General features: G+C 34.7%; 1 protein-coding gene across 1 annotated transcript; it reads left to right on the top strand.

Moving 5' to 3' along the window:
- Positions 1 to 1266: 1266 nt before the first annotated feature.
- LOC121319613 (decorin-like) lies at positions 1267 to 18734 on the top strand. Its single transcript, XM_041257212.1, has 8 exons — positions 1267 to 1509; positions 7047 to 7315; positions 11775 to 11887; positions 14759 to 14972; positions 16558 to 16671; positions 17046 to 17139; positions 17553 to 17691; positions 17993 to 18734. The coding sequence occupies exons 2-8, from the start codon at positions 7084 to 7086 to the stop codon at positions 18191 to 18193; spliced, it is 1107 nt and encodes a 368-aa protein (XP_041113146.1). The 5' UTR covers positions 1267 to 1509; positions 7047 to 7083; the 3' UTR covers positions 18194 to 18734.
- The last annotated feature ends 523 nt before the right edge of the window (positions 18735 to 19257 follow it).

Below are 19257 nucleotides of genomic sequence, written 5' to 3'. Positions count from 1 at the left end.
CTAGAATTAAAACAGTATCCAAAGTCAACATTCAAAATTGCAGAATTAGTACTCAATAAGGCCCTAATGTAACAGTGCCCTTGCAAATGAAAATGCACAAAAGCAACTAAATAGATCACAAATAAAAAAATGCTTCATAGTATCTAAAAATGTTTAATGTTTAACATTTACATTACCATAGCTTGTCTCATTTGCTTTATTTTTGCTGCATTTTCATCATGTGAAATTGAAGGAAGCTCTGTGTAACTACGTAATAAAGACAGACTGATTTGACTTGCAAGAAAAAAAAAAGCGGGCTGTGACAGATAAACAAGAAAATTGTAACACTAAAGAGATGGGCTTTGTATCAGAAAACTGGTGATGTTGGAAATCGCTTGTGATGGGTAAGTGCATTAAGTTAATCGCATAATTCATATATATATAAGATATATATATATATATATATATATATATATATATATATATATATATAATGGTGATAGATATAAATGGTGATAGATTTTACAACACGACTGACGTGTATCTGGGTAATGGATTATTGACTGTATTATTTAGGACTATTTACAGTATAATCGTAAATCTCGAAAAACTACTCACTTCTAAATCTTTTGTAGTCATTTTTTTATTACTTTAGTATAAATACATGTTAATTTGGATTCATATGTTGTTTTGTTCTGACTTTCTGTGAATGAAAAGACACACATTTGCCTGTTTTCCCATTGGAAATAGTGATATTTTGAAATATCACTGTCCTGGTCACAAAAGCAAAGTTTGTGGGGAATAATAGCCATTTTCTATACTTTTGAGGCATAAGCAATTAAGAAATAACACTTACTACCCAGGAACAAAAATTGTGTTACATAGTGTTGTTAGTAAATCTCAGCTGACTCAATCCCAGCATTTTAAATCACCAGCACAAATGTGCCTAACCCACCAAAGTGAGACCCCAGATTGCAAAATTCACCATATATGGCTAAAATGTGTACATTCTGGAATCCCTCCCCTTCTTCATTGAAACAAGCTGCTTCGTAATTTTGTCCAAATAAACAAAGAGAAACAAAACAAAGCTAAAGTCTTTGCTAAATCCCATCTGGCAGGTCTGTGCTCACAAGCACAGCAGCGTGGGATCTGTAAAAGAATTAAACCCCCCGAATGAGGGGGAAAAAATGTTGATAAAGTATTCTTGGCATAGAGACACAGGACGTATCATTACCATATGATGTAGTGTGGGTGTCAGCTTGTGTTGTGTTCCTTGACTGAGACTTGCCTTCTTTTTTTCTTGTGGTTCAAACTGTGCTTTAGAAAGGGAGTACAGAGGGAGTTCTCTACCACTTGTCATCCATTGAAAAAGGACTAACGGGACCCACCCTTTCTCTGCCCCCACCTCATTCTTCAGCTCCACACACCTGCTTTGCTTTGGCTGAACACTTTTTTAGTGCAATTACACATCGGCCTTGAGAGCTGCACTACAAACCCCCTCCCCCTCCTGGATTTGGGAAAAAGACACAGGTATGGCTTCTTGTTATCAAAGTAACATTAGACTGGAGCATCACTCACTATGCACGCAGCTTTTTTTGCAAGCAGGGCAAGGAGAATCTGTTTTTTGCAAAGTACAGAAAAATGGCTTAGGGCTGGCTGAAATAATAGGGCTCCTGCATTGGTACCTTTCTGAGTAAAATCAGTGCATGCCACTTTTTAAAATGTTGTTTTTTTTTTTTTTTTTTTTTTTTTTTTTGCGCTAAGAAATTAGTGTTAGAATTTTAATAAATAAATCAGCAAATAATGTGGTCATTGGAATTAACTGGTAAACAGTGAGTGTTGATGAGATGTATGAAGCTAAAGTTTTGTTCTGAAAGTTTTGTTTACCTATCTGACACGGGGGGGGGGGTATATATTATATTATTATTATTATTATTATTATTATTATTATTATTATTATTATTATTATTATTTTGGTGAACATGCAGGCAAAAGAAAAGACCTATATCAGTTCTTGCAGAGTTTTTCAAAAAGCTGAGTGTAATCTCTGGACAAACATGTCAAAACTGGTAGACATTCACTTTGCAAAGTTATTAGTTAAGGTACCAGTTTTGTATCTGACAAATAAAGTCCGAACACTTAGTTACATGCTAACTGATTGTGATAATATTGTTTGCTAGTGTTGTGTAAAGTTGGCATATCTGAGCTTTTTTTTTTTTTTTTTTTTTTTATCAAAGCAGTTCATGTGACTATCCACAGGCAGACTGACTGACTGACAGATATATGGACACATTATTATTTAATCAACATTTTGAGCATTTCTTTTTTTGGGGAAGAATACTCATTAGTGGGCCCATTGATATATTTTATAATAGGGATCTAATATAGAGTGAGTTTGTAAAGTTATAAATATATTTGTGGCAAGTTATTATTTTGTTCATGAAAGATAAATAAAATGCATTTTACTTATTAGTCCTGCGTGTTAACAGTTATGCCTGAGGACACTAAAAGTAATGGGAGGGGCTCCTTTCGAAGTAAAGAACTACTGGAAAAATGCCAATTGTAAACGCTCGATTTGATGGTTCCTTAGTGTAATAGAAAATGATCTATAGCCTCTAGAACACTAAGAGCTTTCTCAATTTTGAGTAAGGTCAAAGCTAGAAAAGTTCACACAAAAGACTGGTAATTGTGTGAGCCTCATCCCAAAATGAGTGAGAGTTGGCAGCTAGTTAGCTACATTTGGAAAGGGATTATGCTGTGGAAAAGCTGTGCAAAGATTTTGACTCTGATTGCTGCATGCATTCCAGGCCAGAACTAACAGAAAATACTTTTTTTTTTTTTGTTACAATAATAATTGTCCGTTGTCATAGAATTCTACTTATTTTACAGACAGCAAGTTAAACAATGTGTGCATGAAGGGCAGAGAAACATTGTAAAAGTACCAGTTTGATTGTAAAAGTACCAGCATTATCTGTGGAAAGGCAATATGATGTAATACCTTCTGTTTGTGCTTGATTTTACTGTAGTAGTTTTTTGTGTTGAGTTGAATTGACACCCTTTGTACAGTTTTGAGGGTTATACTGACTGCCAGTCCTCCATTGATAAGTTTCATAGCAAGTGACGTTGCCAGACTTACAGTCAAGATATGTGTGGCACAAAATGACGTCATTTGAAACCGTGATTTCATATTTCTGGGAAATTGTTTGTCATTCTGCAGCACCACAGTAATAATATGGAAAAGGATAAGACAGGCCCCTTTTGGTATTCAGCACTTTTAATAGGTAATTTATGACTTTAATGTTGCATGTATTTTAATCAAACATTCAATAGGAGGTTATTGTTATAGTTTAGAGTAGAAATAATATAGAGATTCATTACAGTTGTCATCAATGTCTGCCCACGGACTGTCCGTGGAAATTAGCCTACTGGCTAAATTGAAAATGCAATACATTTTGTGTCATGCAAGTGACACTTATGTTATAATTGTATGTGTCCTTGATAAATAAATACAATAAACAAATAACTTTTATCCATTTAGCCAATAAAGAAAGAAAGAAAGAGAAAGAAAGAAAGAAAGAAAGAGAAAGAAAGAAAGAAAGAAAGAAAGAAAGAAAGAAAAAGAAAGAAAGAAAGAAAGAAAGAAAGAAAGAAAGAAAGAAAGAAAGAAAGAAAGAAAGAAAGAAAAAAAAAATAGACCAACGGGGCCATGCAAGACTGGACATGAATATAAATTACAAACATGTTGCTTAAAGGAATTCCTTTCTGGAACAAGTTTGGGCCTCTTTTCTATTTCCATAACCTTTAGAAATAATGAATTATTCCAGGGTCATCTTTGGCATTCGTGTCTGTCTAATATATTTATAAGCTTGTGTTATATTATTTTTTACCATTGAGGGCAGTGAATTGGTGAAGGGTCCTTACACATTTAAGTAAAGTGTATGTACAATCTACTTTCAATTTGGACTGACTGTGGATTATCAGACTGTGTAATTGTCAGATGGCAAAGGAGCACTATAGTAAATGCCCTTGAACCTTTGAATTAGTAATCCTATTAATACAGTTACCTGTATGTATGGAAACAGTGCAACTGTTATTATTTTAACACCTAACTAAACACAAGCCTGAAAGTATTAGTAGGCAATGAACCCTCAATGTGAGAAATACTGTTGTATATTGTTTTGTCATTCAGTGAAATAGGGGATGGACAGCAGGACTTTGCTATTATTTTTATATTGTTACGCAGATTTAAAAACAAAAAAGTAGCAACCACACAGATCCTACCTCTGTTGATAAGTGAACCATTTTTATTAATTAATCACATAGCCACTTCACAATTTATTGTGGGTGCTTAGTCATATATTCATTTAGTTATATTGTGTGTTTATACATACTCTACAATTGAAATGCCTTTCACAGAGTAACTCAATAGCTGTTTCTAAATATGTACTGTATGCACATGTATTTGGATTAGAACCCTAAACCCAACCTTGACTGATCATCTGATCTGTGGATGTTGCATCACTCAAGTAAGAACAAATAGCTACACTGTAAAGAATGGCTTATTCAGACATGAATTATAATGATGTATGCAACTAGTACAAATTTTTTGTTGCAAAACCAACAGGGACTAAACATTTTCTACAACATTTAAAATTCATAAGAGATTTGCAATTTTGGAACATAAGTTTTTAATAAGGCAACAATTTATGTATTTCTGCAAAAAAGAACACATCCGTGGGCTTGACAAAATGAGTTGAATATCCTTAAAGATGAGATGATAGTAACTTAATTAACATCTCAATTGGTGTATTCTAACTATTAACTAATATGACAATTGTTAAAACAGGTTAATGTGAGATTGAAAAGTTTCTGTGAGGATAGTGTGACATTTGTTGAAGCCACCAAGACATTAAAAGTATTCAAAACTCTGTGTTCAAAGATAGGGTGTCATTGGTTTAGACAGTTAAAATATTTAGTGATATGAGGAGAACTGCTTGACCAAGGGTACATTCTAAGTCTTTGGAAATTAGAGATGTAACAGGCAAGTAAATAATAGGTTAGAACAGAGAGAAAGCAAACTAAAATAATCTAGGTTGAATTTGATAGTTGTCCTATATTCAATGAACATGGTAGAAAGTATTCAAATAAAAAAAAAAAAAAAAAAAAAAAAAAAAAAACAATCTTGGGGCAAAACGTTACAAAACTGAAACAACCTGCATTGGTGGCCTGGGCACCCAGTAACACTCCACACACTAGGCTTGTACTAATCCCAAACAGGAATTTATAAACTAGCTCTAGAGCTAGGGAAACCAACAAGGATACAGTAAATGTGTGTTCGAACCACCAACTACTGCTGCTTACCACGAAACCCATAGTTTACTTCAAGAAGTATATACTGTATCTTATTGAGTTTAAAAACTGACTAAAACCATATTTGTTTAAAATTGACATTTAATTCATTTATTTTCAGGATTTCAAATTCATTTTCTAACGAGCGTCGAAACCACATCAGCTGTCTATTTCACTGTCTATGTCTATGCCAACATGTCACTCAAACATCCAAGCGATCTAATAAAACAGATCTTTAAACAGATCTTTTAAAATGTAACCTTTCTGTTGACAAACAGCTGTTTGATTTGCAGTGAGTAGAAACACAAACTAAAACTGCACCATTATCTGTCATTACCGTTGGGTATTAAATTCACTGGGATTCCCTTCAGGTGCAGAAAGGGTTAAGCAGCATACAGGTGTGCATACATTGAATTCTGAAATGGATGCTTAATTCACTGATTTAATTGACTAAGTATTAACAGCACACATGGTAATTTTAAAGTGAATGCCATTACTGTATAGTTTTATATATAATTGTACAGTTGTAAACTGGCAAGAAACTCTTAAAGATATACAACATGACACTTTTGTTTAGCCACCTGGCATTTGGGAATGAAAGAAAGATGGTGATTTCAGTCTATAAAAAATGTCTAACTTTTCCTTGATTTTGTGACTGATTTGCTTGTACATACAATTTTACATGTCGGTTAGTGGTGTTTTCTTGGTTATTCATTTGATATATTTGATCCCAAATCCGTATAGCTTAGAAGCAAATTTCACCACTAGCAAACCAGATGGAAGACAGAGTCTGGTTGTTCAGCTGGGAAACATGTGCATTTGTCTCATGACAGTTTAGAAAAGCACAATAAGTGCTTCAGTATTATTTCTACAAAAGCAAATGCATTGCCTTCAAATGACAGGGCCCACCCAGTCTGCAGGCTCTCTAGGTGAGCTACCTTTCAAAAGCACAGACCATTTATCTCACTGATGGGGACTAGCATCTTACATTGTTTACATGTATATCAAATAATTCCTTATAAGAGGTTGTATATCCAGCTCTATATGCCTTATGTAATTTTTCTGGGTGTACACCAAACCAGTCTCTGACCCATGTTGAATCTCAGTGTATTTGGTCAATACAAACAGTTATGTAAGTGACAATCATACATCTAGGTCCTTCCCCATACTTTTAAAACTGGGAAAAGCTGTTCATGAAGACAAAGAGACTGTTGAAGTTCCCAGAAGATATTGGTTCAGTTATGAATGACACCAGTTTGCTAGTATGAAATGATGTGGATGGAAAGACACATCACTAGAGAAAAGATAATTTCTCATGACTTAGATTAGATCACAGCTTTGTTATCAGATCAGATCAACACCTTCAGATTGAAATGATATGTTCTTTATTATATGACACATCACAACACCTATTTTAGAAGGGATGCCGACTGATCTTATTTCATATTTCACATGTAAAGCATTTAAGAAATTCAGTGCTTTTTTCTGTCCTGTGGAATATTCTCTGTTGTTGTGCTTGTTTCTGCAGGCTTAGGACATAGAGATGACTGTACCACTGTGGGCATTGTTATGCCTCTCTGTCTCATTTCACATCAGTTGAGTAGCTCAACAAATATACCTTTAAAAATATTCTTCAAAATCAAACCCAACAGAGGGTATTGCTCTTTGTGGTGATCCAGTCTTCCCTTGCACTCTGTAACATTATCATTTTCTTTTAGGTCTTCTTAGCTCTGCGTTGTCTACGAGATCTAAATCATGAACTCGACCATCCTTCTCCTGCTGTTGGCCACAGTTGCCTGGGCAAAACCCTTTCACCAAACAGGCTTCCTCGATTTCATGTTGGAAGATGAGGGGTCTGGAAGAAATGAAAGTGATGAAAAGATATTAGATCCAGTGCCACCAATTGAGCGAGCAGGTGTACCTGAAGGGCCGGTCTGTCCCTTTGGATGCCAGTGCCATCTCCGGGTGATCCAGTGCTCAGATTTAGGTAGGACTTTTAAGGCTAACCTTCCTCTACACCTTTATTTAAAAACACTTAAGTGGTTGTAACTAACAAAATAATTCCAACACATGTTTTTATAACTTGGCACTTGACTATGGAAAGAAATATGTTTCCAAGCTTTACCTTCAAGTTGTTTTATCCTTTCTTGGTCATTTCATGTGCAAAGTGAAATTATCCCCACAGCTTCAACGCTTTCTTTTCTCCTTTTCCACTATTGACTGACTGCAGCATGTTTGACACCAAATAAACTTCTGAGATTAAATGAACTACTACCTGTAACAGACATGAAAGCAAGACAAACAAACCGGGAACTTTAACTTGGTGTTTACCAGATATCATGTATTAAAATTAAGCAAATGTTTGGATTTGCATGTGTTTATTTTTAAACTGCCCATCTGAGACCTACAGTTCATGCCATGTCATTGGTTCCAGACTTGTGTTTTTCTTCTCTCCTTTCTTAAAGTTTAATGTTTTGATTGGTTTGTCTGTTTAAATGTTGTAGGCACATTTTTATGACAACCAATGATTTTCTTATTGGAGGTACTTCAGGTGCACATAAGATGGTCATTTTTGTAAAACAGTAATCTATTTGTGAATTTGTAAGGATCAGATATGTAAAGGTTGAATTTTTCTTTTTGAATTTAGGAGGTTACTTACTAATAGTACAGCGAAGTGTAGCTATAGAAATGTTCTTTCTTTCATTATTGTATAATGGTTCTCTCAATTTAAAAAAAAAAAAAAAGGTATTCTCTACATCTTTGCAGATATCACATCACACAGATTTTGCTTATGAGTGATCCTGCAGCATCATGGCCATAATTCATGATTTTAGATCAGTTGACTTCCTTCAAGCTGTTGCCTTGCTCTTTGAATAGATTTATGATTCTAATATAATATTCTAAGTGGTAACTGAGAATACCATTTGCATGAAATTCAGAGCTGGGAAAATATACTTCAGAAAGACAGCGAATAAAAATAGGGATTTATTAGATCTTAACTACTTTAACACTCTGCCACGTTTACCTCTACAATGGGTAGAGAGCATTATATTGGCAAGTGTCAGTTTTGGTAACATAGCTTTTGATACTGTACCTGGTTTGTAGAAACAGAAAGTTTCAGTTTCAGTCTCAGTTGCTTTAGAACTCTCAAACACTGAAATGGAACACAATTGAATAACAAATATATATCTTGGCAAAAAAGCAAGGCAGACAGGCTGATATTAGAGGAAGCTTTTCCATTGCCTCATATGAGTCATGCTTTAGGGTCAGACTAAATAGTCCCAGGGAGAACTCTGAATTCACATCTTGTTAGGCAATCTTGGCATTCAGGTGTTTTAGAACAGATATGTTCTCCAGACCTCTTGGATAATGTTCATGTTTTATGGGGAAGAGGTGATACAGTTTTTTTCTTCATAAAACCTTCAATGAAAATGGTCTAAGTGGAAGCCCAGCCATCAAGCTTGTTAAAATTACCTAATACATGAAACATAACACAGCTATTAGATCCACTAACGAGAGAAAAATACTGTTATATAACCTGCATATGTTTTTATTTAAGGGGAAGTAATTGCCTATAGGGTGTAATTTTAATTAAACTAAAAAAAATAAAGAATCTTTATAATTAACAAAATAAGCTAACTAAAACAGAAACAAAAAATAATTTGGGGAAACAGACAGATAATACAAAACATTGAATTGCAAAGTTTGACTAGTTAAGAGTTAATGCTATTTTTTTTTTCTACATTTAATTTCTTCCAACCAAGAATGTCCACTTACCATTATAAAACAAGGTCACACTCACACACACCCTGAACCAAATGGTTTCAGCCAGCTAGGAATGACATTCAGCCATATTACTCTATGATCACTATTTTGACAAGCGTAAATACATAAACCATTTGTATTTTAATGGATTTCCCTGACACACTGCTTGAAATGAAACAGAATTAGGCACACCCCTTCTCGGTCCCTTAATTAAGACAACCTATAGGGAAAAGCTGCTTTTTAGTATTGTGTGTATAGGGCAATGTAGAGTGTAACATCACAACTTATTCCTGCCCCTCAAATACATCACCAAGAAGTTCCAATTCCTTATAGCCCTTATGTGCCGAGACGCCTTTAAATATGATCAAAGGCACTCAAATCCCACATTCACTCAGTAAATACAGTAGCTTGTGGTTCAACAGATCCCACCACGTGTTAATATAGAACGAATGCACAAATGAAATATATATCTTTCAATGCAAGCATGCAACTGGAAGTAGAATATAAGGTATGCATTTAATTACAAAATGGAACCCATTTACACCAAGATAGGCTTTGGTTATGCTTTTGCTCATGTAATAAATGTCTAAACTAATTTTCATTATATTATACATGTGTAACTCCCAAACCAATTAATTAAATATATCGCATCACTAATTGCTGGGATCTGATATAGGGATAATGTCTCTCTTTCTCCATAATAATTAAAACTAATAACAGATCAAATGGTGATTTGTATATGTGTTGTTTATTCATTTAATGATATACCTGGTATTTTTCAGAACATTACCCCGTTCAAGATTTTCTACCTTTTGTCATTTTCTTTGTCAAGAAACTCCGCTAGATTTAAACATTAAAGCACATGACTAATTTAAGTATCTGCACATAGTTGTTCAATAAGCCATATACAACTAGGGTCCAATGGAAGCTTGTAGGTCTGCTTTCAGTCTCACTCACATACACACACTCAGTTTAACTAAAATATCCATAAACTATTTATTGAATGATTTAGCAGTCATGTATTCTAGTATTACCATCATTACAAAAACTGACAACAAATGATGCAGAAATTAGTTTAGAAAATGACTAGTTGGATATTATAACTGACATGGTAATGTTAACATCCATATAAACTTTCCAGCAGTACTGTAAAACCTTAAATTACTGAACAATGTCATCAGCAGAACAGTAACATAGTAGAACTATTGATGCCTTATATGCATGTGATCTCTGGTAAAACTGTAGGATAAAGTGCAGGGTAATGTTTCAATATCTGACAACTCTAACCTATTTCTCTATTCTTGCTAACAAAGAACTTTTCTCCAATGCTGCAAAAAAAAAAAAGCAGCAGCGTATATTGAACAACACTGTCTGCCTTGAACAAATTATTTCCTGCCTAAAACTTTGTCAAGTGTTGCTTTTAATAAGTAATGGTGTTTAAAATATACTTAAAAGGTATTTGTGGGGACTGGATTACATAAATTACACTTGTTGATCTTGCTACCACTAAAATGAAAAAGAAGTGATCAAATATTTTCCATTTTAGTTCACTTTGGAAACTTTTGTATTTCTGGAAGGAGTAAACACCCCATAATCAAATACGTAATCATCGAACCATATAAATACCAACTTCATCTACAGCCCTTATCATTTGTTTTTTGTTTGGTCCTCCTCCTCTTCTGCGTCTACCTTGCAGCCTGCCTTGTCTAAGGGGAGGTGGCTCCAAATACCACTTTTCCTGCCCGCTGGCATTAGACATTTATCAAATTCATATACTTCATTCATCATAGTTTGCCAGCACACAAGCTAACGAGAGCCGTGCATTAATATGTACCACCAGGTTTCCCCATGTCTTTATTAGTGGCACTGTACTATTGGGAGAGTATTACCAGCTGGAAGACCAAAACAAAGAGTTTCCTATAATTTAATTGTCTGATAGCAAAGTAATAAAACATTCTATTGGAACAAACAAGTCAAGTCCTGAGGTCACTGGGAATTGAAAAATTCAGACTTTAAAAAAGACACAAGCATACAGTTCTAGTTACACTTAAAAACAGAATCATTTATAAATAAGCCTGTATTAACTATTTGCCCATTTACTGTAAGTATTTTGACTTCTACAGCTAGCAGCCCATTCAACAAATGTTGGATATTTAAAGTTTTACAAACGAAACCACCCAGTTTTTATAATTCACAGACATAAACAAAAGTAAGGATTATTTTAATATACAGTTTGACAAAAAATAAAAACAGAACAAAAACAGATGCTCTATGTAGCACACACTTTGAAAAAACTGTCTGCTGTAATAAACTAAACTAAACTGAAAGGACTGACACTTGACTGGTGTTCATGTATTATAAAGCAGGCTGGAATTTCCACAAATACTAATATTTTACACGGAACAGTCTCAAAAGTAACAACTCTCTTAACATTGACAAGTTGTGTGACACATCAATATAATGTGCATGCATACCGAATTAAAAGTATATAATAGGTAACATGCTAGCAGTAAACAACTGATCATTTAAAAAATGTCTCTCTTTTTGTTACACAAAGTTAAAATCCCAGCTTGTTGAATTCCGTAGACATTACCGTATGAAAAATAATAAGTGTGCAAAATGAATCACATCTGCTTTGAACCACATAGGCATTTCTGAACTGTTTTTCTTTTCCACATCAGGTCTGAAGAATGTACCGGCTGACATCCCCTCTGATACATCTCTTCTCGACTTGCAGAACAACAAAATCACTGAAATCAGAGAGTTTGACTTCAAGAACCTAAAGATTTTACATGTAAGGGGAATTCTATTTTTTTTTTTTTTTGGTCAGATTCTCTTTGTATAATTAAGGAGGTTAAGGCAAAAAAAAATATTGTACTTGATTTAATTTATCATATTTCCTGTAATCTTCTTTGAATCTTCTGGAGAAGTGCCATTGATGTGGAATATTTATTTGGGAAATATCAATAACGAACCCCGTGGCTACAAAATATGAAGTTCTTGGAGTCCTGTTTGTCTTTTGTCTATATCTACCACTAGAAATAAACTTGGTATTTATAGAGAATAATGTACTTGTTAAGCACTTTCACACAAACAATTGAAGTGGAACAGTTCTGCTCAACTTTTCAATAAAACAACGTAGTGTACTTCATACAATGCATCCTTTTGGTCACAGGATGCGTGTTATTGTAAGTGTTTTCAAATGCAGTAATATGCTATTTTACATTACCTCTTTACACTCTAAAATCTGTAAAATGAAGTTTCAATTTGAAAAGAAATACACAGTGATAAAAGATAGGCCCACATCTGGGCATCTTTGCATGTGTGCAAAACCAGGAACATCTGAATTATTTATGGCTGAGTGGTTGCACTGTAACCTTAGGTCCTGACCTGCCCCCATGTCTAAGAAAAGCAAATGAACTGTTTGAGCTTGTTGCTGAGATTAGTAAAGATTAGTATTAGTAAAGACAGGGTTATTAAATCTGTAGCTGAACCAGCTGGTCACTGTCTTATCTTCGAGAAAACACGTTGTCAATTAAATATGACCATTAACAATTTGTGGAAAAGCTAGTTGGGTGACTTTATGCTTCAGAAATTAAGATACCTTCTGTTCATGAGTAGGATGTTACAAATGTTAAGTTATGTAACTCAGTACTTTATCATTGCTGTAACCCCCATAAAGGAGGTGATATCTATGGGTCCATGACTATTCGTCCTGCGACAATTTTTCCCATTGAACCCCCCCCCCCCCCCCAGTTTTCTTGTTTTGTGAAGTTAACCAGAGTGGAATCAATTATTAGATAATCAAAATAAGAATGGCACCGACTGTTTCTGGAATAGACTGAAAACCACATCATTCACTGTGACATCTGTCAGTCGGAAACATTCTGAATTGCATATGTGTCATTTTTAAAGTGTTCTGGTTTTCTTGGTGTATAATAAGAAACTAATAAAAATATATAGAAACACTCTTTTAAGACATGCATTTACATTACTATTTCAATGTTTTGTTCAGTAAATATCAGTGGATGAAATCCCAAATAGCTATTAGCATTTGTAAAAAGTATCAATTGGAAATTAAAAGTTATACTTTAGTAAATAGTGCATTTTTTGGTAAAGATATGTTGTTCTATGCCATTGTATCTTTTTTATTTAATTTGATTAAAATTACAATGATCTCTGTTTTCACCATATTTTGTAGTTTCAATAATTACAGTGTAGCCTGTATGATTTTGTGCACAGAGCGAGCACATTTAAATGTAACAGGAGGAGGAGGAGATGTTTTGGGCAGGGGGACCGGTTGTGTTGGGGGTACTGTTGGTTGTTTGGGCGAGGACAACCAACAATTCGCAGGGGTGAATTGTCGCGGGGGTGAATTGTTGGGGATGAATTGTCGTGCACCAGATACCTATATAGGTGTTACAAGATATTTTCTGTGTATGCCTCTCATTAAGAAGATCTTTATTTATGTTCAGGTTTTCCAGTCATTATTTTCATTTTGCCTCAAGAGAATCCAGTGATCTCCACCTAGAACCCTGTTTGGAGCCAGGTGTGGTTCACTTGCAACACAGGAAGTGAATCTGTAGTGTTGTAGCGGGCATCTGTGTCAAATGAACCAGACACAATCAGGAAAAAAATAGATTAACAGCTAGAACATAATTTTTTTTTTTTTTACACTGGAAAAAACCCTTGTACAAAGAGATATTTTAGCCTATTTTAATGGTCTAGATTGGGACAGCATTTAGATTTGCCGCTGTTTTAATCAAATCGAACAAATCACATTGTGTCAGTGTAGTGCCACTTGCATGTTACAGTACCTGTCATGCTCTCCAAGCTTTCTTGTTCACCATGAAAGGCTAATGTGCAGGGAAGGGTCTGCCAAACTCCTATTGTATTGGAGTGGGAACTCGGGCTCCATCCGGTGATTACATTGAAAGGTTTTCTGCTGGCAGTTTAGTTTTGCCTCCTCTACACTCAACATTTTTTATACCATTTGGGCCCCTCTGTTAATGCTTTTATAGTAATACACACACATTCATACCTATAATAGAATTTCACACAATAACTAAAAAAAGGCCCTAGATTTATAATGAATTCATGTTCAGCACAATAAGAACAGCAGCTAAACCACTGTAATTCATATGAATGTGTTTCCATTATTTTGAATCGTTACAGATATTATTATCAATATTGTATGCTTTGGATTTCCAATGCTTGGTAACTTATATTGAGTCAATCCCCAATAATAAACCTTTGGAATCAAAAAAGGAAATCACATTTTGCATAGTTAAGTTGAAATGCAAAACCAAAGCAGATTATACTTTTGAAATTGATAAAATTTTATAAAGTGATGCTGCATTTATTTTATTGTACCTAAGCCTGTGAGTGCTAATTTCGTATACAATACAGTAGGCACAGTGAAATATATTGTACAGACAGCTCAAAAGTAATAATCATATGTATTAAACAGTATACTATACATTTTGATTTCTTTCAGTAAAATAAAAGTAGAACATGAATAAACAACCAATCAGACTTGTTTACAATTATTAGTTTTAGTATATTTCTTTTTAGTTTATTGATTTATAGTGCATTTGGTTAAATTATAGGAAAAGCAAAAGCAAAAATGACATAAATCCATAACAAGAAATGTTAACTTTAACAGGCTCTGATCCTCGTCAACAACAAAATCACGACCATACACCCCAAAGCTTTAATCCCCATGGAGAAACTGCAGAGACTCTACCTGTCTAAGAACTTCCTGAAGGAGATGCCAGTCAACATGCCCAAGAACCTGCAGGAGCTGCGCATTCACGAGAATGAGATCGCCAAAATTAAGAAATCCTCATTCGAAGGGTTGACCCAAGTCATTGTAATGGGTAAACACATTTTTCTTCTTGTATCATTTATTTTTACTTAGTGGGCCTCTTTGAAAAATACTTGCCTAAACATTTATTGACACTCTGCATGTAGTGGCACCAAATAATGGGCAAGGTTCCAGGACTTTATTCACAGATCATAAAGTAGAAGAGTAAGCGTCATTGTTTTTAAATGCTAAAAATGGGAACCTCGCGGAGGTGAGTAAACAGATTGGCCTGGCTGGGAAGGAACCTAGAGTGGGAGAGAACGAGAAATGAAAGAGAATTGGAATATAATTGGTTGGGGTTCCCTCTGGCTTGCTAAGGTTGGGAAGTAAGGTTGGGATATAAGGGAAGTAAGCTTCACTTGCCTCCAGAGGGAGACCGTTGCAGAGGTGGAGCAGCGTATGGAGGAAGGGAGGATGGAGGGAAACAAGACAGAGAGTAAGGGGTTTAAATAGGGAGATTTATTGATATTTTTGCAGGACATAACAGGGGAACCCTTGCTGCTGCCCCTTGAACCGCACACAAAGGTTAAACAATATACACTAGAACTGTACACGTAAGTTTGTAATTGTATCTCTGATTTCCTGTGACATTGATTTATGTCACCAGAAACCCTTTATAAAATTATAACCTTATTATGCACTGTTGGGTGCATATTATTATTATTCAGCTTCCAAAGTAAAGGCTGGGAAGCCTATTGTTATTGTTAAGATTTTTATTTTTTTATTTTTTTATTATTATTATTATTATTTTCTTCCCAAAACTTTAAAGTTTACAAATGATTTACTTGACTAACTCCAAACTTCACAAGCATCTTCCCTGATACTATCAATACAACTGACTTTTAAAAAATTGTGTGATCGGAAACAAATGGCCGTTTGACACATTTTTTAGAAGCCTTTCGAAATCTTCTTCTTGGGAACCAGTGAAGCAATTGATCTGACAATTGACATATATCATCAGCATCCAAACCTGCATCAAATTTGCGAAGCAGAAGTTTCTACAATATATTTTAATGTCAAAAAGGCTGCCCCAAATCTTATTGAAACATGCCCTTAACAGCTAACTGCTACTATTGAACACCTTTTCACCAACAAACTCCAAACATGGTAGTTATTGTCCCAGTAACAATGGAATACAAATATGTCAAAATGGTTATGTTTTATAAAACAAGATGGCCACAAGGTGTATATTTACGTCTGAAATTTAAAACGGCCTCAGTTGACAAACAGTTTACTTGACTAACTCAAAACTTCACAAGAATCATCTTTGACACTGTAGCAATACAACCGACTTTTAAGAAACTGGAACAGTTAGTTGCTGATTTTAAACTTGGCACATTGGTAACTAAACACGCTTAGACAGGTACTGATACTGGGGCTTGGGAGTCATAAAACTGCCTGGAAGTTCCAGTTGTTGTTGTTATTATTTATTATTATATTATTTATTATTATTATTATTATTATTATTATTATTATTATTAATAAATAAGGTTCAACATTACGTCTCATATAAGACTTGTTATTTTTCCATTTTAATTTAAAGTGGAGGGTTTGATTGTGAGCATAGTTAAAGTGTGGTTTGTTTTCGTTGTGCACAGAGCTGGGAACAAACCCACTGAAGAGTGTAGGAATTGAAAATGGAGCCTTCCAAGACCTGAAGAAGCTGTCCTACATCCGGATTTCAGACACCAACATCACAGCCATTCCTAAAGGTGTATACTCAATTTTAAATTGAAACAAGCTCTAAAGTAACAACACAAAACATGGACTGTCATTTTTTTACACTGCATAATTCAATCTGGCAAGTATACCACAAGCTTGTCTGTTGTTCTGTCTGTCTATCTCCATATTAATTTTACAGAAAACATTTAACAATGTGCCCAGAGTCCAGTAATAGACATATATTAATTTTGTTTAGCATAATGCAAGTCCGTTATAAATGAGGCAATAACAGGTCTAATGAATTCTATTTACAGGAAATAAAGTCGATATTCTGTGTGGAAAGCGACCCTTTTTAAAAAAAAAAAAAAAAAAAAAAAAAAACAGCTCTATGCTGAAGAATAATCTCTGTTGTCACGTCTCCCAGGTCTCCCCAGCTCATTATCTGAGCTCCATCTGGATGGCAACAAAATCACCAAAGTAGAAGCTGACAGTCTCAAGGGTCTCAACAATCTCAACAAGTAATAATGTGTATTATACTTCTGTTATTAAGTGTACCCATGTTAGAACTGACAAATTATATTGTTATTTGATGCCAACTTTGAAATGTACTGTCAGAATCCTTAGAGGTGTGGGGTATATGTGACCAGTACATGAAATCGCTCTTAAAACTAGAATTCAGAACCGAGGAAATATCCCAAATTATTCCATTATACGCACTATAAATGAGCGGTTCTTCAAAAACAGAGGTCTCTTCTATACTTTGATCTGTTTAACTGTTAACTTTTGACAATCCTATGCTGTACTACACAGCTTGGTAGCTCCATTTATTTGGATGAAGTTATGAATAACAAAGTTTCCATTTCTCAGAGTGACATGTAACTGTAATTTGGAAGTTCACAGTGCTTTACTGTGTCAATATCCTATTCTACAGGCTTGGTCTGAGCTTCAACCACATCAGCTCAGTGGAAAATGCAACTCTTGTTCATGTCCCCCACTTGAGAGAGCTGCACCTGGATAACAATGCTCTCGTCAGTGTGCCCCCTGGCCTGCCCGAGCACAAGTACATCCAGGCAAGAATCCTACTTTTGAAAATTATTATTATTATTATTATTATTATTATTATATTATTATTATTATTAGTCATAGTAGTATTAATGATGATGATAAAAATCATCAACATCATAATGAATGAATTATGGTATATAGCTGTACCCACTTGGTTTCTCATCTTGTAAGATCTTGTAAGACGCTAAGCAGCAGCAGGTCTGGTCTGTACCTACAAGCTCTGCAAGAAGAGAGGTTGGACAAATGTGTTTAATTTTCAATATGTAAGATTCGGTCTCTCTCTCTTTTCTCCTTCCATTCCCACAGGTCATCTACCTCCACAACAACAAAATTGCTGCAGTTGGGACGGAAGACTTCTGCCCTCCAAGCTACAACACAAAGAAGGCCATGTACTCTGGTATCAGCCTTTTCAGCAACCCTGTTCCATACTGGGAGGTCCAGCCTATAACCTTCCGCTGCGTCTTCGATCGTTCTGCCATTCAGCTTGGAAACTACAGGAAAAAATAAACCCTAAATGCAATTTCCATCTCATCCAAAACTCCAAACTCCAAGAAATAATTACCATTTGTATTATATGCAATTTCAATATTACAAGAAGTGTACCATTGAGATGCCAAGTACAACATGTAATGTACTATTTGTTTGTTTTCTTTTTCTATGGAATGTCAGGAGAAGTAGAGTTTTATTTTGTCACATTTCTGTATTTCTTTTCCAGGCTTGCTTTTGTGTTGTTGTTTTTTATTGTATTTTTTTAAAACCTTTTGCACCTTTCCAAATTGCCCCTGTAATTTACCTTTTTAAGACCAAACCCAGGGTAAACGCTGTTGTTAAAGCTTTAGAATAAACAATATACATATATACATAGAAATGTTGTCACAGAAACTATTAGCATGCTTTTTTTTATGCAAGCAGGTTTATGGATTACAGCTTTTTATATAGTTAAGGTGGATCAGAGACAGCAGGCTGATAACACAGAAAAAGGGAACTCTTGCTCAGGTGGAGCAGTCCAGGTGCAAATAAAATGAGTTAATTAATATAACTGTCACTACATGCACGCTCTATTGGTCTTACTTAACATGTGTCCTTAACTACTGCTTATCTGAAAGAGTGTTTCACTGTGATGATGGTCACTACAATGCCTTTGAATAGTATCAGAAAGCCCTCCTAAATGTTGCTTACAACACTTTCTATATAAATATAAAAATTGTTTCTCACTATGACTCATGCAAGCCCTGCTCACCACATTATCTAAATGTGTACATATACTGTACATTTACAGACGACTAACATTTAATTGTTTAATCAGACTAGAGTTCATACGTTGCCTGTTTCTCAGGACAGACAAGCTTTTGTCCTGTTTAGTTGCTGGAAACTATATAACTAAATATATATGTCTTAAACATATTAGACATTTAAAAAAATGGACCTTGATTTAGCAAACTCTCCCACTCAAACACCTCACAAAATATATAAGCCAGTTTTATTTTACTGTCACAATAATTGTGCAAAAAGCACATTCGAGTAAATATATTTGAGTTACCAAGACCATGTTACCAAGACCATGTAATATC

The sequence above is a fragment of the Polyodon spathula genome, chromosome 8, assembly GCF_017654505.1.
Source record: "Polyodon spathula isolate WHYD16114869_AA chromosome 8, ASM1765450v1, whole genome shotgun sequence".
In the NCBI taxonomy this organism is placed as follows: Eukaryota; Metazoa; Chordata; class Actinopteri; order Acipenseriformes; family Polyodontidae; genus Polyodon; species Polyodon spathula.
This window is presented reverse-complemented; position numbering and strand designations above follow the sequence as displayed.

Bases quoted from the DNA above. Each gene is read 5' to 3' on its own strand.
- LOC121319613 (XM_041257212.1), top strand. From the start codon at position 7,084: ATGAACTCGACCATCCTTCTCCTGCTGTTGGCCACAGTTGCCTGGGCA. The intron at 7,316-11,774 runs GTAGGACTTTTA...TTTCCACATCAG, and splicing joins GATCCAGTGCTCAGATTTAG to GTCTGAAGAATGTACCGGCT. The intron at 16,672-17,045 runs GTGTATACTCAA...CACGTCTCCCAG, and splicing joins CATCACAGCCATTCCTAAAG to GTCTCCCCAGCTCATTATCT.